Source organism: Enoplosus armatus, chromosome 2 (assembly GCF_043641665.1).
Source record: "Enoplosus armatus isolate fEnoArm2 chromosome 2, fEnoArm2.hap1, whole genome shotgun sequence".
Classification (NCBI taxonomy): domain Eukaryota; kingdom Metazoa; phylum Chordata; class Actinopteri; order Centrarchiformes; family Enoplosidae; genus Enoplosus; species Enoplosus armatus.
In genome coordinates this window covers 11,503,739-11,523,891 of record NC_092181.1, presented here as the reverse complement: position 1 = coordinate 11,523,891, position 20,153 = coordinate 11,503,739, and the positions used below count along the sequence as shown (strand labels likewise).

Sequence of the window (20,153 nt, the reverse complement as noted above, 5' to 3'; positions counted from 1 at the left end):
ACCTCGGGTACTCTAAACCTGACTGGTCCTCCTGATGGCCTCCTCCTGACGCAGCCGCAGAGAGGTCGAGAGAAGCGGAGACCAAGTCACGTGACTTATACCCCGGTAGTGCACAGCTCATATCATTCAACTATTTCAGACTGTCAGATTTTTGTCCAAAAGGCCTTTATTTCACTACGATGCTTCCCGCAGCTGCAGTTTTTCGTTTCCCCTGGGAAGTAAACTCTGGAGCAATGCAGGAAGGAGAATCAGTGAGAGTGTTTGGCAGGTGGGTTTTTTATTTGTGACTGATAGCTTTGATGCTTTCACTGCAAAACAGCATTTCTATTTTGCAACGGATTTGCTTGATACAAAACAATTTTCTGCATTATGAGATCCTAAACAAACATTGGTGATCCAGGTTTGACAAGTCAAAGTACAATATTCTTTATTTACATCTGGTCGGGATGGAGAAAGAGCAGTGCAATCATCTTTTTCGCTGTTATTACAAATAGAAAAAAAGTTTTCACAAATCTGAAACATGTTTACAACATACTGTAGCTTCTACTTGTTAATCTAGTCCACATTTGAGAAGGCTTAACACATGTTTTTTTTTTTTATTTAGGCCTGGTCTGATGTGGTGAAATGAAGACAAAAGCAGTGCAATCACAATTCTTTTCTGTTTTCACAAATATAATAAAGGTGTCACAGATCTGAGGCTGGGTATTAAACAGTCTTTAGACAAGTTGACAAATTTAGGTACTTTTAACTACACCTGGCCTTATGTGGTCTGAATGGAGAAAAAGCAGAAAGAAAAGCTACTTAAGTAAACGTATGCAAGTACAATAAAAGTAAAATTACTGTTTATACAACAGTATGGCCCCTGTCAGTATTTCGTTATTATATATTACATTATTGAAATATTATTAATATTGCATTAACATTATAGTGGTATTTTAATGTTACAGGTTGTAGCCGGTCAAACTGGAGCTAATTGTTTCTACTCCACATACTGTTGGGTAGTTTAATCTGTAACCGTGCATCATATTGTACTCATATTGTTATGTTAAGTCTTAATCTGCAAAGTAACTAGTAAGTATAGCTGTCAGGTAATTGTAGTGGAGAAGAAGTATAAAGGAGTGAGATGGAAATATAGAAATATAGAAAGTAAAGTAAAAGTTTTTCACAACAACCTTATTGTCCACCTATTGTAGGTGAAAATTTGTCTTTGGCCCACCTGACTGTTCATATGCAGACATCACATAAGAACAACACTGCCAGTATGACTCCTCCAAGTATAAGAATATAAAACACAACATGTAAGAATACACCTTAAAAAAGAAAAGATTAAATTGTGTCATCCAGGCGTACTTTAAATCTACCTGTTCAATTTTCCAGACTTGTCTGCTATCAGCCTGAGGAGTCCAGGGCTACGCTGTCAGCTCAGCATGCTTCTAAAGAGCACCATGTGGTCGTCCACACCCTGTTTGTGGAGCCCTTTAACCCAATAATTGGGGCCCAGTACATAGTTCTGGGTGAGATTGAAAATGCTGAGGGTAAGGAAAGACTTTCTGATCTGTTATGACTGGGGAATGTTGAACAGCAGTTTCCTGTTTTTCTTGGATGCACTTATCAGTCAAACAAGAAATTGACTGGCTTTCTGAAAGTAGTATCACCAGATGTGAAACAGTATATGATATATGTTATATGAATATTATATAGTATAGTATAGTATATTAGTATATGAATTGATTTTGGAAAACTGTCATGTTTGCAGCAATAATCTTTTTTTTCCGACTTTATTTTTCGACTAGATATTTGTGAATGCACGTAAATTTAAATGTTGTTGGACACTAGATTCACAGAGGCTAATTCACCCTTACAGGATTCAGTGCAAAGATATTAAACATTGTATTAAGCAGCTATCTGGTTATTCATTTGTGATGGACCTGATATTAGTCATTAAATGCTTGTTGTTCGTTTCCTCCATACTTCTTGCATCAGATTCAAGGATCAAGTTTAAATAGAACTTGGAAGTCTTGACTCTTACCTTTTGTTTGCCTCTATTTAAATTTCACAAGTATTAATTTAATTAGATATTGATCACTGGGGTAATTTAAATACATCCAGGACTCTTTGCCTCTATTACCTGCCTTTATCAGCATCTTCCCATCTTACAGGGGTCGGTGTGATGGTCCGTGCCCGTGTGCTGAACTGTGTTGATGGTGTAAACATTGCCCTTCTACAGAAAGCCATCAATGAGCAAAGGAGCTTCTTCAGGGAGAGGGAGCGCACACAGGGTGATGCTGCACAACCTGCTCATGCAACCTGACCAGGGTCTTCATTCATCAAGTTTCCCAGGGTGCTCGTTGAGTATCGGGACTACAGCGCTGCCCCTTAAGCCATTTGCTGAGGAGTGTTGTTGTGTGAGCTCAAATGAACGTTAAGACTGTTTGGTTTGTGTAAAAGTGTAAAAGACATAGTTTATATGACTGTCTTGTCTACCTCTGACAAGGTAGAACAGTTTTCAGCACTTTATCATTTGGGAAGATTTTGGGTTATTAAAGTAAGTTCTAACCTGGTATGACTTTCTTGAAAGTAAATGTTGAAAACGTGTTTTATTTAAAAAGTAAGGGAGTCCATGCTCTTCAACCATTATAATTTAAATTTATTGATATTTGTATCTTCAAAAGTATCAAACGAGATTGAGCTTAAAATGAGCAGTGTCAAGGATAGCCCATGAGTAGTACAGAATCAAATCAATCTTGGTAAATAGCATTGCACCATGCCCCAGTATCCCTAATAACACAATAATATCAAAGATAAACTGCATTTATATTTTCTGTTTTTAAATTAAATCAAAAAAACATCTGCATTAGACATGTTTGGTAAACAAAGGCATCTCAGCAGCAATCATTTTGGCTAGACAGACAGCTTTGCAGTAGAAGACTTTTCCTGAGTCGAAATGTACATTGTAATTAACGTATGAATTTCATATGGATTTCTCATAATCAAATAGTACATTTTTTAGCACATCACTCCACAGACATTCAGACAGATAACTCCAAGTATGTTGTAAACACATTTAGAATCTTGCATATTTGTTGTTCACTGGAGTGTAACCAGACTCTTTGGAGGAGGCAGGCAGCATTGGTAAGCCTGTCTGTGGGTCTGTCTTGCAGCGATCCAGAGCTTGTTTGTAGCTGATCTTCTCCTTTGTGATTGGGTCTATAATATCCTTGATGTAGGTTGACTCAGCCTGCAGCTCCCGCATCATTGTGCTGTCGATCATTTTGGACCCAATGGCATCCAAGATGCTTACTCTACGGCCAGTGTTGGGATTGACCAGCCCTCCGGTCAGGTGCTGTGCCTCCATGTGGCGAATGGCAGTTTCCTTCGGCATCCAGCCTTTCTGAACAGCCTCTCCCACAGACAGACACTCTCTGGTCATGGGGTCTTCAACACCAGTGAAGGCCTTCTGTGCATTGAGTAGCCTCTGGATTTGACTGTCCTCAATGAGACCTCTGGATGTTGCCTTGTGAACTGTGTGTCTCTCTTTGTTGTTGATGTCAATGATGCCGCCTGTTGATGCTTGAGCCTCCAGAAGTTTTTGGGCGGTGGTTGGGTCGATCAGTTTACGCATGGTGGCACTGCGTATTGTAAAGCAGGTGTCAGTGCTTGTATCCATTATTCCAGCAACTGGGTAGATTTCTGTAGGAGTGGAGAGGTCTGTGGGGGCTGATTTCACTTTTGTGGTGGACTTTGGGATGATTGAGTTAAACAGGGGTTGCTTCTTATTGTCACCCGCAACCAGCAAGGCAAACTCTGATATGGGAATCTTGCCTTGTTTGTACTGTTGTTGCTGATACTCTGTCAGCCTGCCTTCCTTCAGGGCATCTTTGATGGAGTACTGCTTTCCACTCTTACGATCCTGCAGTACAGATGTCTCCCCATCAGGTCCCAAGGAAGTAATCTCCTCCCAGTCACACTCCAGCTCCTGCAGATGAATGTACTGTTGACGATCAATCAGGCCCTGCATGAAGGCATCATAAGGAGACATGTCTTTGCCTGTTTCTGGATCCAGAATGGTGATTTTGGTAGAAACATTGGTCTCTTTGGTCCTTGTCTCTGCATGCTCCTCTTTCTGCAGGCTCAGATGAAGATCCCGGATGGTGCTGTCTCGCAGATGGATCTTGTCTTTTTCATCAAGGATCTCCCTTTCCAGACGCTGGGTGTCAGACTCCATCTTAAGACTCCTGTGCCTGTTCATCTGCGTTCTCTCACTCACTAGCTTGCTCTGCTGCTGGAAAGACAGGCTTGTGTCATGCCTCTTGGCCTCCAGTGTCCTGAGCTCCCGAGTCATGTTGTCCTTCTCCCTCTGTAAGGCATCTCTGTTCAAAATGAGGGTCGTCTCCTCTCTTGAAGTGCCAGATTTGCTGCTCATCAGAAGATTGATTTTATCATTGAGACGTCTGATTTCATCTTCCAGGTCCTGTCTGGCAAATTTATTCTGAGACACCTGTTCCCTCAGGCGATCCCTCTCTGCTTCGACAGCCTGGTCTTTCTCAACACGGACAACCTCTTTGTACACCGTCTTCTCACCAGACTTCTCCCTCTGCAGGATCTCAAGCTTTAGAGTGATGCTACGGATGTCTCTCTGGAGACGCAGGATATTGCTGGTTTCCTTGTCCATGTCTGACCGAAGACCGTTTGTCATCCTCTCCAGCTTTGGGTCTCTTTCAACCTTCAGTACCTCCTCGACAACAATGCTTTCCTCAACAGGAGGGGGGGCATTTTCCAGCTGTGTGATGCGCAGTCGGATCTCTCTGAGTTCAGACTCGGTTTGAATCCTCTTTTGGCGGTCATTACTCTCTCTGAGGATCCTTTCTTTATCTTCCACCTTTGATCTCAGCTGCTGCAACTCTAGGTCAAGTTGACGCCGGGACATCACTTCTTCGTCCAGGTTCCTGCTGAGCCGCTCATGCTCAACAATTTGCCTTGGGTCCTTCTGTAAACGCAGAACCTCCTGCACGACCACTTTCTCCTCAGGCTTCTGCCTCTCCAACAGGATGTATTTGTTTTGCAGATCAAACACCATCTCTTCAATGCTGCGCCGCAGCTGTGCCTCCTCCCGCACATCTCTTCTCAAACGGTCAGCTTCTTTCTCCAACAGAGGATCAGATTCATACTTGATGACTTCTCTGGTGACAAGTTTGGTCTCTACCTTGGACTTTTCAGCCTTCCATTCATCTCTCTCTTTCCTGAGTAGTCTCACCTGGTCCTGGATGGAGTTGTAAGTAGTGTGTAAATGGTTCACCTGATCATTTAGCCTCTGAATCTCTCTCTCATTTTCAGGGCTTCGTTCTTCCTTAACCACCTCTTGGAGAACTTCCTTCATCTGCACCTTGGGCTTCTCAGAACGAAGGATGTTCAGATTAGACGTGACCTGGGTGATCTCTCTCTCCAGATCAGAGTGCTGCTTGCTGGATTCTTGTATGTCTTTCCTGAGACGCATTATCTCCACTTCTGTGTTCGGGTCTATCCGGTAGATCTCATTAACGATTTCCTTGACCTCGACTTTTGGTCTCCAGTCTTGAACTTCTCTGTAGCGGCTGTGGAGCTCCATCAGCGATTTGGACAAGGTGTTGTTTTCAATCCTCTCATCCTCTATGCTTGTTCGGATCCTCTTAGATTCAGTGATGAGGTCAGGGTCTTGTTCAATTTTTTTCACTTCCTTAGTGATGATCTTAGGCTGAATGTTAGGAATCAGTCTCTCAAGTGCATTAATCTGGCTTCTTGTCTGGAAGATTTCGTCGTTGATAAACTTGCTCTTGTTGTTCTCATCAGAAATTTCTGTCTCAAATGTTCTCACTGCTCTCAGCATCTCTGGGTTCTGTTCCACTTTCACCACTTCCTTCTTAACCACCCTCTCTTTGATGGGTTGTCTCTTCTGCTGGAGTATCGTGACTTCTGTCTTCATCTGAATATGCTCCCCATCTCTCGTTCGAATTTCATCTCTCATCCTTGCTATTTCGTCTCTTATTTTTGTGGCCTCTACGTCCAGCTGAGGATCTCTCTCAAACTCAGTCACCTCTCTGGTCAACAGTTTTGGTGGAGTGCTTTTGAGGGTTTCCTCCAGGATGGTGATTTTCTTGTTACACACCTCAACCTCAGTGTGGGTGGTGCTACGTCTCAGGCCCTCTTCATGCAGTGTCTTTTGCAGATCAGCCAAATCACTTTCCAGTTTTGGGTCACGGTAGTACTGCAGTACTTCTTTCTCCTCGAGGCGCTCCACTCCTCTGCGACTCTTCAACGACATCATCCTGTCTTTAAAGGTTCTCAGGTCTGTCTCGGTGTGAGTTGCCCTCTCCCTCTCTTCGTCCAGTTCTTTCAACAGACTGTTTAGCTCAAAAGTGCTCCTTTGCTGGTTTTCAAGCTGCACTCGTTGCTGTGCCACCATGTGGACTTTCTCTTCATTCTACAGCAGGAAAAGCAAATTAATTGAATGGCAATAAGTTGTCAAGTGTCTTGTTTTGTGACTTAGCTTTAGTTGGTTTTATGGAGAGCATATTTTATAGTGAAGAGTTCATATAAAGTATAGATGAGTATATTCATGACCTGTTTTCTTACTTGTAAAATGAGATTCTTAGCCAAGCCCATCTGTTTTTGGCGTTGGGTGTTTTCAGCTGTTGCTTCAGCATAACGGTTGACCAGATCTTTTTCCTGTGATAAACAAGAGACATAAAAAACCATCAGCCACCTTGATTTTTTAATGAATGTAACTAATTTATATTACGTTAAAAATATAGGAGTTTAAATGTTACCTCTTTCTGAACAGCATCAGCCAGTGTCTGCACACGAGGTTTCTTTGCAACGGTGGCTCCTGCATCCTCAAGTGTACTGTTGTATTTGTCAACGTTGACCTCGTATTCCTGCACAGATGTGAAGAGTTAGGCTATACTTACTGGTTTGAGCACAAAGTCATTTATTCAGTTAATCAAATATGCTTGTATTACCATTTGTGGACTATTTGCAAAAAAAAATGTTTGAATTGAAAAACTGTGTATTAGAAATGTATTAAAATGATGTCCTCAACATTGGGGATTTTTTTCTTTTCTTTTTGTTTAATGCCTGGAATCACCACCACATTATCTTACTAATGTTTTTATAGCATTGTTTTATAATCCTTTTGAGTCTTACATTCATTAGATTCTGCAGGTCTTGAGACAGGTCAGACACTCTGTCCATGTCATCTCCCTTCCTCTTCAGGTCGTCCATCACCCTCTATGGTGAAAAGTTAAACAGATGTTATTAATATCATCTATCATTTAATAATATTTAAAGATTTACATGTATAAATACATCACTGACGGACAAAGAGATTAAGAGAGGAGTGGATGCTCCGGTTGTTCAAAGAAAAAAGACCCTCCAATATTCTCCACATGACATTTCTGTTTGGTTAGGAGACAGACTCACCTCTTGGGAGCTCTGCTTAGCAGCGATCTGAGACGGATCATCATTGTAGTTAATCTGGTTTGTCGGCAGGTTCTCCAGGAAGGAGCTCAGGGATTTGTGTGTGCTCTGGAACTCCTGGTTCTTGGTTGCAGCTTCTTGTAAGATGTTTTCTCTGAGAGAATTCATCAAAATGACAACAACAATTAACAATTGCATTATGGTACTTTCAAATTCTAAAACATAGTTATATCTGAGGTATAATTAGCTTAAACCTTTGCCTGACCACGTTGCTACTGTACTGTATGTATGTAATTTAAATGTAATCAAAAATGCCCACTTCTGCAAAATAAAAATCAACATAATCCTTTTATTTGCATCATTAATTGCCTTTTTAGATAAAGCAAAAAGACAAACAAACCATCTAAAAATGATGTATAATGCATTTGAGTCCAGGCATAGTCATATACACTAGTGTGCCCAGGTTGGAAACTAGTCTTATAGTGGATCCTGATTGAACTAATTGATTTGATTAATAAATATCTGTGTAAGCAAAACTAACTGTAATCTGGCTTTCTAATTAAACTGAAGTGACTGAACTGATTTGACCGCAGTCTGATTCTCACCTCTCCTTCAGCTGGTTGGCCACGTTTGAGTAGCGGCTCTGCAGCTGCTTGACCTCTGTTCTCTGGCGCTGGATGTCAGGGCAGTACTCCTGGTAGCCCTGCTGCAGAGAGCTGCACAGCTGCTCTGTGGTCTCCAGATCCTGACTCAGCTTCTTCATGTCGTCCTGAGCCGCTGCCACAGACTTTCGCTGGTACTGAATACAGAAAAAAGGAGATGAGCTATTTAAAACCTGTCAAATCTAAGTTGAGTATATGAGAAAGAGAATAGAGGTAAGATTTTACAGTGGAATGTATGTGGGAATGTAGATTTCCTCACCTGAATGTCCTCGCCTCGGGCTTTGATTGCATTTGGCAAATCAGGGATCGGACTATCTTCACTCAGATTCTTCTCAAACCCAGAGACGAGGCCATCCACTTTCTTGATCTGACTCTCCAGGTTGAGAGATGCATTCGCTCTGAAAAATAAATAAATAAATGTAATGATGTGTACTGAGATTATTTAGTTCAGTAGCAGAGCTTGACAAAGACAGACAGATGTACACATCTAAAAATATGACTGTTAATGTTGTTTTGTCCAATTTTTTGATAATTTATTGCGTTCTTTTAGGAAAAGTTTTAATTTGCTGTTTTAACCATATTCTATTTGGAGACAAAACCCTCCACCACTTCCCAAACAAAACCTACACTTACTTCTTATTGTAGAGGTCAGCAAGCGCTGCGATGCTGTCGTGCTTGTTGTTGGCAGCGCTCAGTTTGAGTGGCAGTGCAGAAGAAGTACCGCTGGGATCTTTGGACAGCAGGGGCTGCAGGTCAGCCTGAGCTGCCAGCTTCTGCTGCTCCAGAGCCTTCAGAGCCTTGGCAGCTTGCTGTAAGGGACAAATGTACTGATACTTTAGATACTTGCACTAATATACTGTGGTGTTTCATCAAATATCAAATCATCTAGAGTTTAAACTGTTGCAAACTTAGCTCCAATGAATAAAGATTACATGAATAGCACAGTTGCCAGTGTCGATCTCACCTCCTGTTCCTTCAGCCTTTTGGCCAGATCTTCGGCCGGGTCGCTGCGGCTCAGAGGGGTTCGCAGGCGGTTCATCATGCTCTCCTCAGTGCTGGCCAGTTCATTGTCCAGCTTGTCCAGCTGCTGAGCCAGGGCTGCTGCTTTGGGATCCATTGTGGCAGAAGACACTGGGGCTGAATGAGGAAACAGGGAGGTTTATTGACTGACCTGATTGATTGATGATTGGGATATTTAAGGATTTATTTGATAGACAATGACCTGATTGTTGGGGCCTGGAGACGTCTGACTTGTGATTCTTCAGGGAGGCCGCCAGAGCGGCTCTTCTCTTCTTGATGTCTGCCAGTTCACCACCCAACCTAATGAATCAAGAGAGAGGCAGGAACAGTATCACAGACATATTCTTGCATTGCTTGTTGTGGCTGCACATTAATAAAGCCTTGCATTACTTACAGGTCCACTTTGTCAATGGCCTCTGGATCAGGGGGTGGGATCTGGAAGCAAACTCCTGGGAAAGTTTTTGTTGCCCCATCAGTGGAAATAACGTCCCAATTCTCGATGTCTGAGTTAGATTTCAGGGTGAACTTGTCCCCTCTTGACAGAGAAGCCTAGATGATGATAATAGACAAAACACATGAAAGTTAGGTCAAGAAGCATCAGTGAGCAGTGGAATAAGAATGACCTTTTCTTTGTTTCTATGAACACCTGACAATAACGTAGGGCAAAGAAGCTCCACCTTATCTGTCTCCCAGTCACACAGCGACTCCACTGTGATGGGTCTGTTGGGGGCGTTGCGTCGTAGCTTCAGAGGAGCGATGGTGGTGCTGCGTCTCCTCAGGTCTGCCAGCAGCTGTTCACTGTCCTGTACAGCCTTCTCCTCCGCCTGGTGGGAGACAGACACAGAGGAAAAAATTCCTTTGAAATACTCATGTCATGGTAGGTAGCAACAAATCCTCATCTTATACATTGTCCTAGAATAAAGGATCAGAGGACTTCAAACATTTATCTGTCATAAGATGATTTCTTTTAAAAAATGAACCTCTTTTAAACTGAGGGGAAGAAGTGACAATCACAGCCAAGTAAAAGCAAATAACATGCAAACCTTGGAAAAAGAAAATAAATAAGGAAATGAGTAAAAGAAAGAATGTGGCATTATTTATTATTTTATGACCAGGTTTCTCTCCCACTCCAGAGGGAGGTGTCAGCTGTTCTTATGTGCATCGACTTGCAGTAGTTGATTCTGTCTCTGTAATGATGACTGTAATTAAAGTTCCCCCTGTACCTCGAGCTGCATCAGCGTCTCTGAGTTGCTCTTCTTGCTGATGGACTTGGGGTCCAGGCTGTTGTTGAGTTTGGTCAGTGTCTCGGACAGTTGTTCAGTCTCCATTTGGTACTGGAAAATAACACACAACATTTTTTAATTTCGGTATAAAACCCAAATGTGTCACCCTGCGGGGAGATGTATTCAGGGCATGACATGAGGCATTAAAGAGACAAAATGTGCGTAACTTCTCACACATACTTGACTCAAATGCAGATTGTGATAATGACAAATTGTGCTGCATACTGTCCCATATTTACCCTTTTGAATTCCTCCACATTGTCCAGGTGAGTCTCTTGACAAATGCAGAGATTGAGGAATTTCTGCCACTCGTTTCGTACGGCATCTTTCTGAGCCTGGAAATGTAACGTAATGTTACGAGTTAGCTTAACATGGATTTAAATGGCATTCAAATGAGTTTAAACATTTGAAACTAATGATGTTTTTAAGGTTAAAGCCTTTGCTGTTGAAAGCACTGTTTTCTGGGTAATGACAGGTACCTGTATTGTGGCACTAGCAGGGTGTTTCAGTTCAATAAGTTTGTCTCCTTCATCCTGGAGCTTGTTCACCTCACTCTCGTGGGACAGCAGGCTGTTGTTCTTGAAGTTCTGATTGAGATCAAATTAAAGTTTACGTCGTTAACGCCATCTCATTATTTATACATACGTTGACAAGAATGGTATCTTTTACTGTTTAGGTTAGGTCGTCAGTCCTGACCTCATACTGCCTGCGGACGTCGGGTGGGTCCACCATGCGGTCACTCCAGTCCTGCTGTTTGATCTTATCTTGTTCCTCTCCCAGGAAGCCCAGCTCCTTGTTGCAGCCCTGCATGTATTCGTACAGGCTGTTCAGGTAATGGCGACGCCACTTGGAGTTGTCCTGAGGAGAAATTAAATAAAACTGATTAAAACCTGACAAGCTCTAAAACATTTTATGTCAAATGAAGAGTATTTTGAGATCTTTTGGCTTCCTTAATTTGATGTATATCTTGTTGAAAAAGGACTACCAAACCAGGGCATACCAGTTAAGGAGAAGAGGGGGAATAGCTCAAAAATGTTTTTCTTATTTGGAACTGTTATTTGCTAAGATGCTAAAACATCATGACATGAACAGAAAAACATAAACCTTGTGTCCTTGACTTTTAATGTAAAATAATTAGGTGCATACTATCACATTTACTAGAGTAATATAATTCTCTTGTGACTTTAAGGAGAAAGTGATGAGACATTTCTCAAAGATCACTCAATAAATGTTCACTCATTGTCTTTAAAGTCTTTTCATCATAAAACTCTATGCTGGAACATGAACAATTCAACTCACCAGTAGATTGTTGTACTGTTTCTTCAGGGCTGTATATTTCTCCTAAAAGACAAGACAGCAACATGTTTTTCATTAAGATTAAAGACAACAAACAGGATGTTAACAGGTTTGATCAGCTGCAGAGTGCTCAAAGTGTTTTGTTTAAGTAAAGAGTATCCTGTGACTGTGTTTTTATGTGAACACGTTAGTTCACCTTGCTGCCTGCAGAGCTGATGCAGAGCTGCGAGTTGTAGGCCTCGACCTCTTTGTGCAGGATGTTGTGAGCAGCAACCTGCTTCTCCAACTCTGCCATGGTGGGGCCGTACTCCTCTGCGTTCACCTGTTTCTGAGAGCGAAGGCACCAGAAGAATATAGTTAATGGTATGGTATGAAGAGACAAAATAACCTGACAGGCTGCAGCACTCTTTAACTAGTTAGCATTAGCATTTTTTTTAAAACTCTAGTGAATTTGTTTATTGCAGGGTAGTGAGAGTCTGTAAAGCATTTATTCACTGAAAACACGCACTGCATGTTTGTAGGAGAGCAGCAGGTATGTACTGCATGTTTAGCATTTCTAAAACAGCTGGGCACTGTAGTTTTTTTGCAAACATTACTAAAACAGGAGTGAATAGTGCATTTGTTGGGAACTATTTTCATCAGTGGATTAATACACATTTGGTATTCGAATGAGAATTCTCAGTTGCAGGACGGAGTATGCGGGATTGAGTCAAAATAAACTACGGTTTATGCTGGAAATGAAAGAATATGTCACCCAGCGCATGGTGTTTCTAACTCATGTGTTTTTAATCGTTTATGGACAACAATGGAGCTCTATGGCACAGAGGAATAAGATATATCAGGCTTTGGTTACACAGGCAATACATGTTAGTACGATCATCATTGGTTTGATGACAATAAGAAACATTTTAAATATTGCCAATGTTATCCTTTAAGCTGAAACAATGACATCAAATGTTCAGACAGTATTATTGTACTGACTTGCTTCTGGTTGAAAACAGGCCCCCAGTCGATTCTGGGCATCAGCGACACGTCATCAATCTGCTCGTAGATGTCTCGGTAGAAGGCGCAGTCCTTCAACCAGCGATCATGGAGGTGCATGACACTGGAGTCAGCAGAGGGCAGAGGAGATGCAAACAACTATTTATGGAGTATTTATGGAGACCCAAAGTGTGCAATACACTCTGAAATAATCATACGACGATATAATATATGATAATATTTAATACATTTTAAACTCTGATCACTTTTTAAAGAGTTTCTTCCTGCTTCTTTTCACAATAACAGTTTATTGCATGTTTATTTAATTCCAGCAGTTTTCATTTCAAAATCTCCTTTTTCCAAAATCTTATATATAATCATATTTGTCTTGATTGACAGACAAAGAAAAGTGTCATTATGAAATAGGGAAAATGGCATTGTGAACCAAAGAAAATTCTTATTTATTTGTTTTATATTGAACGCTTTGGGCCATTGGCTTTTGGGTGGAGACCCGATGATGTATTGGCAATCACCGGCAAACAACTGGAGCTGTGAACGTGTGTGTGAGTTTTATATTCAAAGTATCATGAAAGGAAACTTTCATAGTCTCTTAAACCTTATGCCTCTCCATTTGGCAGCCATACTTTTATTCCTCTGTGTCGTATTCATTCTGTAATAACTCACTCGTTCTCGATCTCTCTGGCCTCTACGTGTTTGAGCTTCTTGGCTTTGTCGACGTCGAGGAAAAGGACCTTCAGGAGGCCCTCAGCCTCGCCCAGCTTGTCTGATATCTCAGTTTGATGCTGGAAGGGTTGCTCTTTCTTGTCATTTTCAGCATCCTGGTGAAAGGAGACAACAGTTGGTAAATGGTAATGGTAAATGATCTCACTTATATAGCGCCTTTCAACCTTCACGGTTCCCAAAGCGCTTTACAGCTAAGTCTCATTCACCCATTCACACACCAATGGCGACCGAGCTGCCATGCAAGGTGCTGGTCTCCATCGGGAGCAACTTAGGGTTCAGTGTCTTGCTCAAGGACACTTTGACATGACGGGGGCAGCCGGGGATCGAACCCCCAACCCGCTCTAACCAGCTTTACCTCCCGTGCGACAGTGCTAACCACTGCGCCACCATGCCGCCAGTTGGGGTGATTGTTTCTTTTATGGAGGGCTGCCAGTCAAAATGACATGTCATTAGTTTGTGTTTGTCTTTCAGTGCATGCTTGTGTGTTCTCACCACAGCCAGCAGCTCCTCAGACCGGAGGATGTCTTTCTCCACCTGGTCGGCATTCTTTTGCATCTGGGCGACCAGCAGGGCCAGGTTGCTAGCCGCATTCCTGCAGGGTGAGGAGAAAGGTCACAGGTTAAGCCACAAGCACAGATCAGAATCAGTTCAGTCTCCCTCTCTCAGTCCCAAATCCTCTGCATCTGAGGACTGACACTCGGCAGTAGAGGTGGATTTCTTTATATGTAGGTTTGTTTCATTCTTAGTGACAGACAATCATCTCATTGATCATGTTCTAAAATAGCTTCCAAAATTGAAATGGACTTCAGGTAGACACACAGCTGAAAGAATGTGATGAGGCAAGGGAACATTTTCTTGATAAACTCGACGCAAGTGTAAACTCAGAAACACTTAAAAACCCAATGAAACCTAATTATTGGTTCTGATTCTATGTATTTATTTTTCCCACACTATGAATGATACATTTTAAAAAACAGAAGAATGTAAAATTGCATATTTTTGAACAAACTTCACATCCACAGCTTTTTTTACATGAACTAAAGAGCCCAGACTCTTGAGTATTATCTGCCTGATGCCTGTTTATCAATATCAAACACAAAGATTTTGGAGCTTAAGATCTAACAAAAGATAACGCAGGATGATCATGCAATCTAATAACAACAGTTTTTTTGTGTGAGAGGCTTCGTGCAAACTAAATCTAAATCTGAGTTTGACTAAATGGCGAGTTAGTCATCAATTATAGTGGATGCAGATAAAATCAAATCATCTGCACACAGGTGAGAAATCCAGTGTGTTTAAACAAGGGAGAACAATGAAGGAACTTTGCAAACTTTGTGGTAAATTGGAAACTAAAACTGTCTTCTCATTAAGTTTTCTGAGAACCATTTAAAGAGAAACTTTCTTGATGTAATTATACTTTGCGTGTCCAATGTCTCCATTTGAGGTGGACATTAAACACTGCCTCACAAAAACGAATCCAGATGTTTTTGCAGTGTGTATGTAGAAATCCAGTTTTTACACACATTCATTCACCTGCAAGTTGCTCTTTAACACCAGGGGTGGCAAATTAACTCATATTTTCTTTTGTAATAGCCTCCATTTGTGAGAAATGTCCTCACAATGTGCAGCATTTATACTGTAAAATCAGTTTCACATCAGTTGGGAAGTTAAGTGAAGTCACAGCTGCATAAAAGGAGAAAAAGTCTTTCCTTTTTGGGTTTTTCTTTTTACATAGAAACAACAAAACTCCACAAAAGCGCTTCCTCTGACATGTTATAAATCATTCATCAAGTCTTGCTCTTCTCGCTGAGAGTTAAGACTTCATTCATGAACCAAAGAATGTCGGCAAACCATCAAGGACCTCGCTGGTTAATTGACGAACATACCGGAGCTACCTCAGAGCTACAAAGTCATGTCTCCTTGGAAAGAGAACAAGCAAATGTCACATAAGATAGATTTACGTTGATGACCTGAATGCAGCTTCACACAGCTCTTTAATGATGGAGCGACAGAGGAATGCAGGGACCTCGTCGCTCCTCCTGAACTGACTCACTGAGCTGCAAGCTGATCTGGTTCTGCAGCCGCTCTGACAATGGCCTCCCTATTCCTGCTCACTCAGCAGGAGAGTCAGGTATGTGCTGCACACACACACACACACACACACACACACACACACACACACACACACACACACATACACAGGAATGAACTTTTTCAAATACTTTGGCTGAAGACTGGATGCGTTTCACTGACTGTGTTTTTTTAACAGTGTCTTTAATACTTTTTACCTTATTTGCTATCTGGAAAAAAAGGAGGTTGTTGAGGTCATGAGTGGAATAAGTGATAGACGTTTGTCTGCCTCCTTCATTTCCTCATTAATAACGGTCGAGGATCTGAGTGACAGGTCACTGTCATGTGTGGACACATACTGTGTGTATCTGCATCAAGCTTCAGTGTATGTTTCCTCTGATCTGGGGTGCAGGAGTGTATGAGACATTTGTGAGGTGATCCGAGATGTTGCACCTGCAGTTAGTTTGAGCTCCTCACAAACAGCACTCCTGTCAGCTGTTGTGTACTGCACTCTTTCTTTGACTACAGTGGAGCCTTGTTTACTTAAACCCTTAAAGAATGACTGCTGCTTGTCTGGGTTTGCTAAAAGTAAATATTTCTGTCAACAGAAAGAACTGAGTCTTTTTTTGGTCATTTCTTTTTGTGTTTAGTGAGCCAAATGGCAACTTTCAATGGCAAATAATGCACTCTGTTTAAAAGGATCATAAATAACGACATAACGAGTCAAATTACTTGATTTTGTTTCATTTACAGCAGGACAGCGAGACAGCTGGCTGTGGCTGATTTGACTTGAAAGCAGGATAACTGGATAACCCGCATAATTTAGAAGGGCTGGCCTGCATTTTTTTAGTTAGTTAAGATCACAAACACTCCCTGATTTGGACATAGCTCTCAAACGTCCTCCCAGCTCACAGTTTAGATTATAAAATGTAATTGTGTTGAATTTTGGGGGCAAAAAGAGGTTGAAAGCAGCTCAAAGCTGCGTGAAGCTGCAGGTTCAGCACTACAAGTGACTCCTTTCACGTCACAAAGAAGAATTTCATTTAATGTCAATATGATGTTTAAGGTGCCCCTGACTATAAGTTATGTTTTTTAAGTTTCTTTACATGTGGTGACACTAGTTGGACCTTCAAAGTTTGACACTATAACTGATATGAAACCAACAGAACTGAGCAGTAATTCATCAGCCGGTTTACATTAGTGCTGAGACAATAAGTTGTTTCATCTATTTGTTGATGGATAGAACATTAATCAACAACAATTGATCACCAATTCAATATTTAGGTCATTTATCAAGTGAACATGTTAAATATTTGCTGGCTTCAATGTCTGAAATGTGAGGATTTGCTGCTTTTCTCTGTTTTCTATCATTTCAATTCACATAATATTTAATTAATTTAATAATATAGAATATTTATCGGTTTTTGACTGTTGGTCAGACAAAACAAAAAACTTGAAACTGCAATTGTGATCCAGATTTTGACACTTCATAAACTAAATGATCAATTATTTGAAAAAATAATCTAAAGATTGACCAGTAATGAAGGTAATCATTAGTTGCAGCCCTACTTAATTGATTTAAGTGGTGATGGAAGTTTCTTAACAGCCAAATGAACTGAGCAACATGTCCTGTGTCATAAAGTACAGTTGGGAACCAACGCCCACATGAGAGAAAGAAACCAGCTGAGCAGTACAGACTGCCCAGCCCTCATCACACCTCAGCAGGCAGACAACACATCCAGGGCAGGGGCAAGGTGAAACCACAGACTGGTCCCCACCAGCCTCTGAAACCACGCCAGTGTTGTGACGCCCAACAAAAAAGGGGAAACTATTCATCAGTTTGGCAGCTGAACGTCTCTCCTGTTAGCTGACACATTGGCGGTCCTGTCACATACCATGTCATGTCATGTCATAAAGGTGACCACAAATACAACCTGTCCTCATCACTCCTCATTACTTAGATAAGCACAGGACAGAGTGAAATCATCATCATCATCACCTCTTTATCTTATAAAATGTAGCTTTTTAAAGACCTTTTTGGTCTTCTCAATCAAGTTGCAAGCAGCCTCCTACCTCCACCTGCCAAACTGAAGTACTATTTTGAAACATGTGCTGTTTATATTAGTGACACATATTTCCACATTTTAAACAGCAGCCACGCCTGACAGTCTGGATAAATACCAGCTATCTGATTATCTTCTGACACTCAAATCATCACTCACAGTCCTTAAAGGATATATTTTCCTCCTCATTGAAATATGTTCACCAACAACAATGTTTTACTGGCCGTCTAAAGTCGGTTCCTCGGTTCAGATTTGGGGGAAACTGGCACAAAAAGTCAAATTTTGAGGGTTTGGGTGCCTGAGAAGCAGGTTAAAAAGAACTTTCACTTCTAGTCATAAACACATTGTCACTAGTTACACCTGTTGTCTTAAAGCACACTGTCTCCACCCCATGCCTCCCCTGTTAACAGGCTGGCAAACATCTCGATAAGATTTCACCATCCCAGAGGATTAACTTTGACATAACTCAGCACTTGAAATCAGTGGAGAAACATCCCGAGCAAACTTGCTTTTAAAAATGTCTTTAAAACCCTGTAACAGGAGGAGAACCACAACACTCAGAGAGAAAGGAAACATGACACAGTTCCCTGCTCGGGAAGAACAGGAGGTGGGGGAACATGGCCGAGTTACAGTGTCACCACACACATACATTCATACATGCATTACATTCATAAAGTCTTCGGGGGGGGACAAAAAAAAACTCACTTGCTGATCTTGCCCGGGACCTTGACCGTACTCTCCTTTTTCTTAAACATCCTGGAGGTCGTGTGAGGGTCAAGCAGAGACCTCACAAAAATCTCTCTCACTCTCTCTTTTAGTCCTTCTTTGTCTCTGTCTTCCTCACCCTGTGGCTCCCACTCGGTGTCTCCTCTCCCTTTGGCTCCTCTCAAACACACTCGACACACACTCACTCACGTCAGCACAGTGTTTAATGTCGGCAGCTCCTCCCAGACAGGTTAACAGGTGTGTCACCGCCCAGACATCCACCTTGTAGAGGAGGACCGGACCGACCTGTTCCCCGCACTCTCCTTTCCTCCCACCTTCGGCCACGCCCTTCCTTTTCATCGGGGCCCTGACACACTCTCAGATCTCTACCAGGGAGCAAGGGGCCCTTTAATTGCTGTGGATGCATAATTCATGGAGCTGGAGGGACTCTGAATTCCTGCAGGGAGTTGTGAGCAAAACACTTTTTATTCCTACAAATGGCATTCACTGGTGAACACCACAGAATACAGGCGGGAGAAATCAAGTTGAAAAGCAATGAGTGATTACAAACCTGCTTTGTTGCATGTCCACATGTGTCTCTGTCATTCTACTGTCACTAATAAAGACATAATATGCCCTCAAAAAGTGATGTTTATGCAATTTGAATCACCGATTTTAGGTGCATTATCATTTCACTGTCAAGACCAGTGTTTACTTATATACCGTATCTCTAAAATTAATTGAAGAATTCATAAGATGTTTTATGCACAGACAGACTTCAGGTAAATGGCTGATGTATTATCAAAAAAACACACATGCCTTCCTCCTTTGAACTGCACGAAAGCAGAAGATTATGGCAAATAATTACTTTCCCATTTTCACCCACTTTCATCACCTTTTACGTGTGCAACTAAATTACAGAAAAAGACAGGGAAAAGGTGGTTTTGTTTCCGTAGACGTACATTGTATTTATTTTCAAGCATGACCACACAGTTCACGTCACCATATCGCCTTCCATCAAGTGTATGTTATTATTTTTCCAGTCCCACACAATACGCCATATTTGACACTACTTTCAGGGTTTTCAGTTTTCTCCCAGTTTGGGGAAATAAGTAGCTTTAAGGAACACCCGACTTTGTTTTTATGTTAATCTTCATATATTCTCATAAAACTGCTGTGGTACTTGTTGACTATTATCCACAAAGATGGACCTGAGAAACAGTGACTGGATTCAGAACCTCCTAAATGGGTTTCTACAGGCTCACAAAGTAATTTAACTTTTATTAACGTACGTGAGAGGAATCTAATTGGGTTTAGGGCTAATCGGATTGTTGAGGTATTTTAGTGTTATTATCATTTACAACTTTACATTTTCAGAGTTTAAGCCTTTTATTTTGACTTGTTCTGTTCACGCCCATCTTCACCCTGACACCGCACTGTGCTACAGTCGCAGACACACAGTGTCTACAGTCAACAATGGAAAGATGTCTGACAACCTGTCGACCACAAAGGAAGGTTATGACATAATGCCTTCATATTAAAGGCACATTTCACAGTGTTAATGATTAAAGCTCCATAAGTTGCAAAGTCCCATGTGTAGCACCTACAGAGGCGAGTCATTCAGGATCTGGGCGTCTCTCTGCATCATATCAACAAAAGGAAATCATGGCGAGGAATGTAGCTGGGTAGCTTTCTTAGCAGCAGAAAGAGGAACAGCACAGAGAGCACACATTTTTGATTTGTCCAGTCATACAGTCTCTCTCTCTGGGTGCGTCCACCTGTTTGGAAAAACAGATACTCTTTCTGTTGCTCAGAGATACATGTGGCTCCATTCTCAGCTCCTCAATACAAAAACAAACGGCCTGTTGTAACACTTT

General features: G+C 41.5%; 2 protein-coding genes across 2 annotated transcripts; one reads left to right on the top strand and one right to left on the bottom strand.

Moving 5' to 3' along the window:
- The first annotated feature begins 179 nt into the window (after positions 1–179).
- ten1 (TEN1 subunit of CST complex) lies at positions 180–2,398 on the top strand. The gene is made up of 3 exons (XM_070925744.1): positions 180–268; positions 1,378–1,535; positions 2,160–2,398. Exons 1-3 carry the CDS (start codon positions 180–182, stop codon positions 2,309–2,311), a joined length of 399 nt encoding a protein of 132 aa, XP_070781845.1. The 3' UTR covers positions 2,312–2,398.
- A 228-nt stretch (positions 2,399–2,626) lies between these two features.
- On the bottom strand, positions 2,627–18,432 carry evpla (envoplakin a). Its single transcript, XM_070914494.1, has 22 exons — positions 18,277–18,432; positions 13,931–14,030; positions 13,379–13,533; positions 12,695–12,818; positions 11,910–12,041; positions 11,717–11,758; positions 11,114–11,275; positions 10,897–11,004; positions 10,657–10,752; positions 10,358–10,468; positions 9,812–9,958; positions 9,529–9,683; positions 9,337–9,434; positions 9,079–9,251; positions 8,748–8,923; positions 8,374–8,512; positions 8,058–8,251; positions 7,456–7,606; positions 7,180–7,263; positions 6,804–6,911; positions 6,610–6,702; positions 2,627–6,457 (listed from the first exon to the last, which is right to left on the bottom strand). The coding sequence occupies exons 1-22, from the start codon at positions 18,324–18,326 to the stop codon at positions 3,065–3,067; spliced, it is 5,991 nt and encodes a 1,996-aa protein (XP_070770595.1). The 5' UTR covers positions 18,327–18,432; the 3' UTR covers positions 2,627–3,064.
- Between the last annotated feature and the right edge of the window lie 1,721 nt (positions 18,433–20,153).

Excerpts from the sequence above, each read along its gene's own strand:
- evpla (XM_070914494.1), bottom strand. The coding sequence starts at position 18,326 with ATGTTTAAGAAAAAGGAGAGTACGGTCAAGGTCCCGGGCAAGATCAGC. Across the intron at positions 13,534-13,930 it reads CTGAGGAGCTGCTGGCTGTG|GATGCTGAAAATGACAAGAA; the intron begins GTGAGAACACAC and ends TCCTTTCACCAG. Across the intron at positions 11,276-11,716 it reads AACAGTACAACAATCTACTG|GACAACTCCAAGTGGCGTCG; the intron begins GTGAGTTGAATT and ends ATTTCTCCTCAG.
- ten1 (XM_070925744.1), top strand. The coding sequence starts at position 180 with ATGCTTCCCGCAGCTGCAGTTTTTCGTTTCCCCTGGGAAGTAAACTCT. Across the intron at positions 269-1,377 it reads TCAGTGAGAGTGTTTGGCAG|ACTTGTCTGCTATCAGCCTG; the intron begins GTGGGTTTTTTA and ends TCAATTTTCCAG. Across the intron at positions 1,536-2,159 it reads TGAGATTGAAAATGCTGAGG|GGGTCGGTGTGATGGTCCGT; the intron begins GTAAGGAAAGAC and ends CCCATCTTACAG.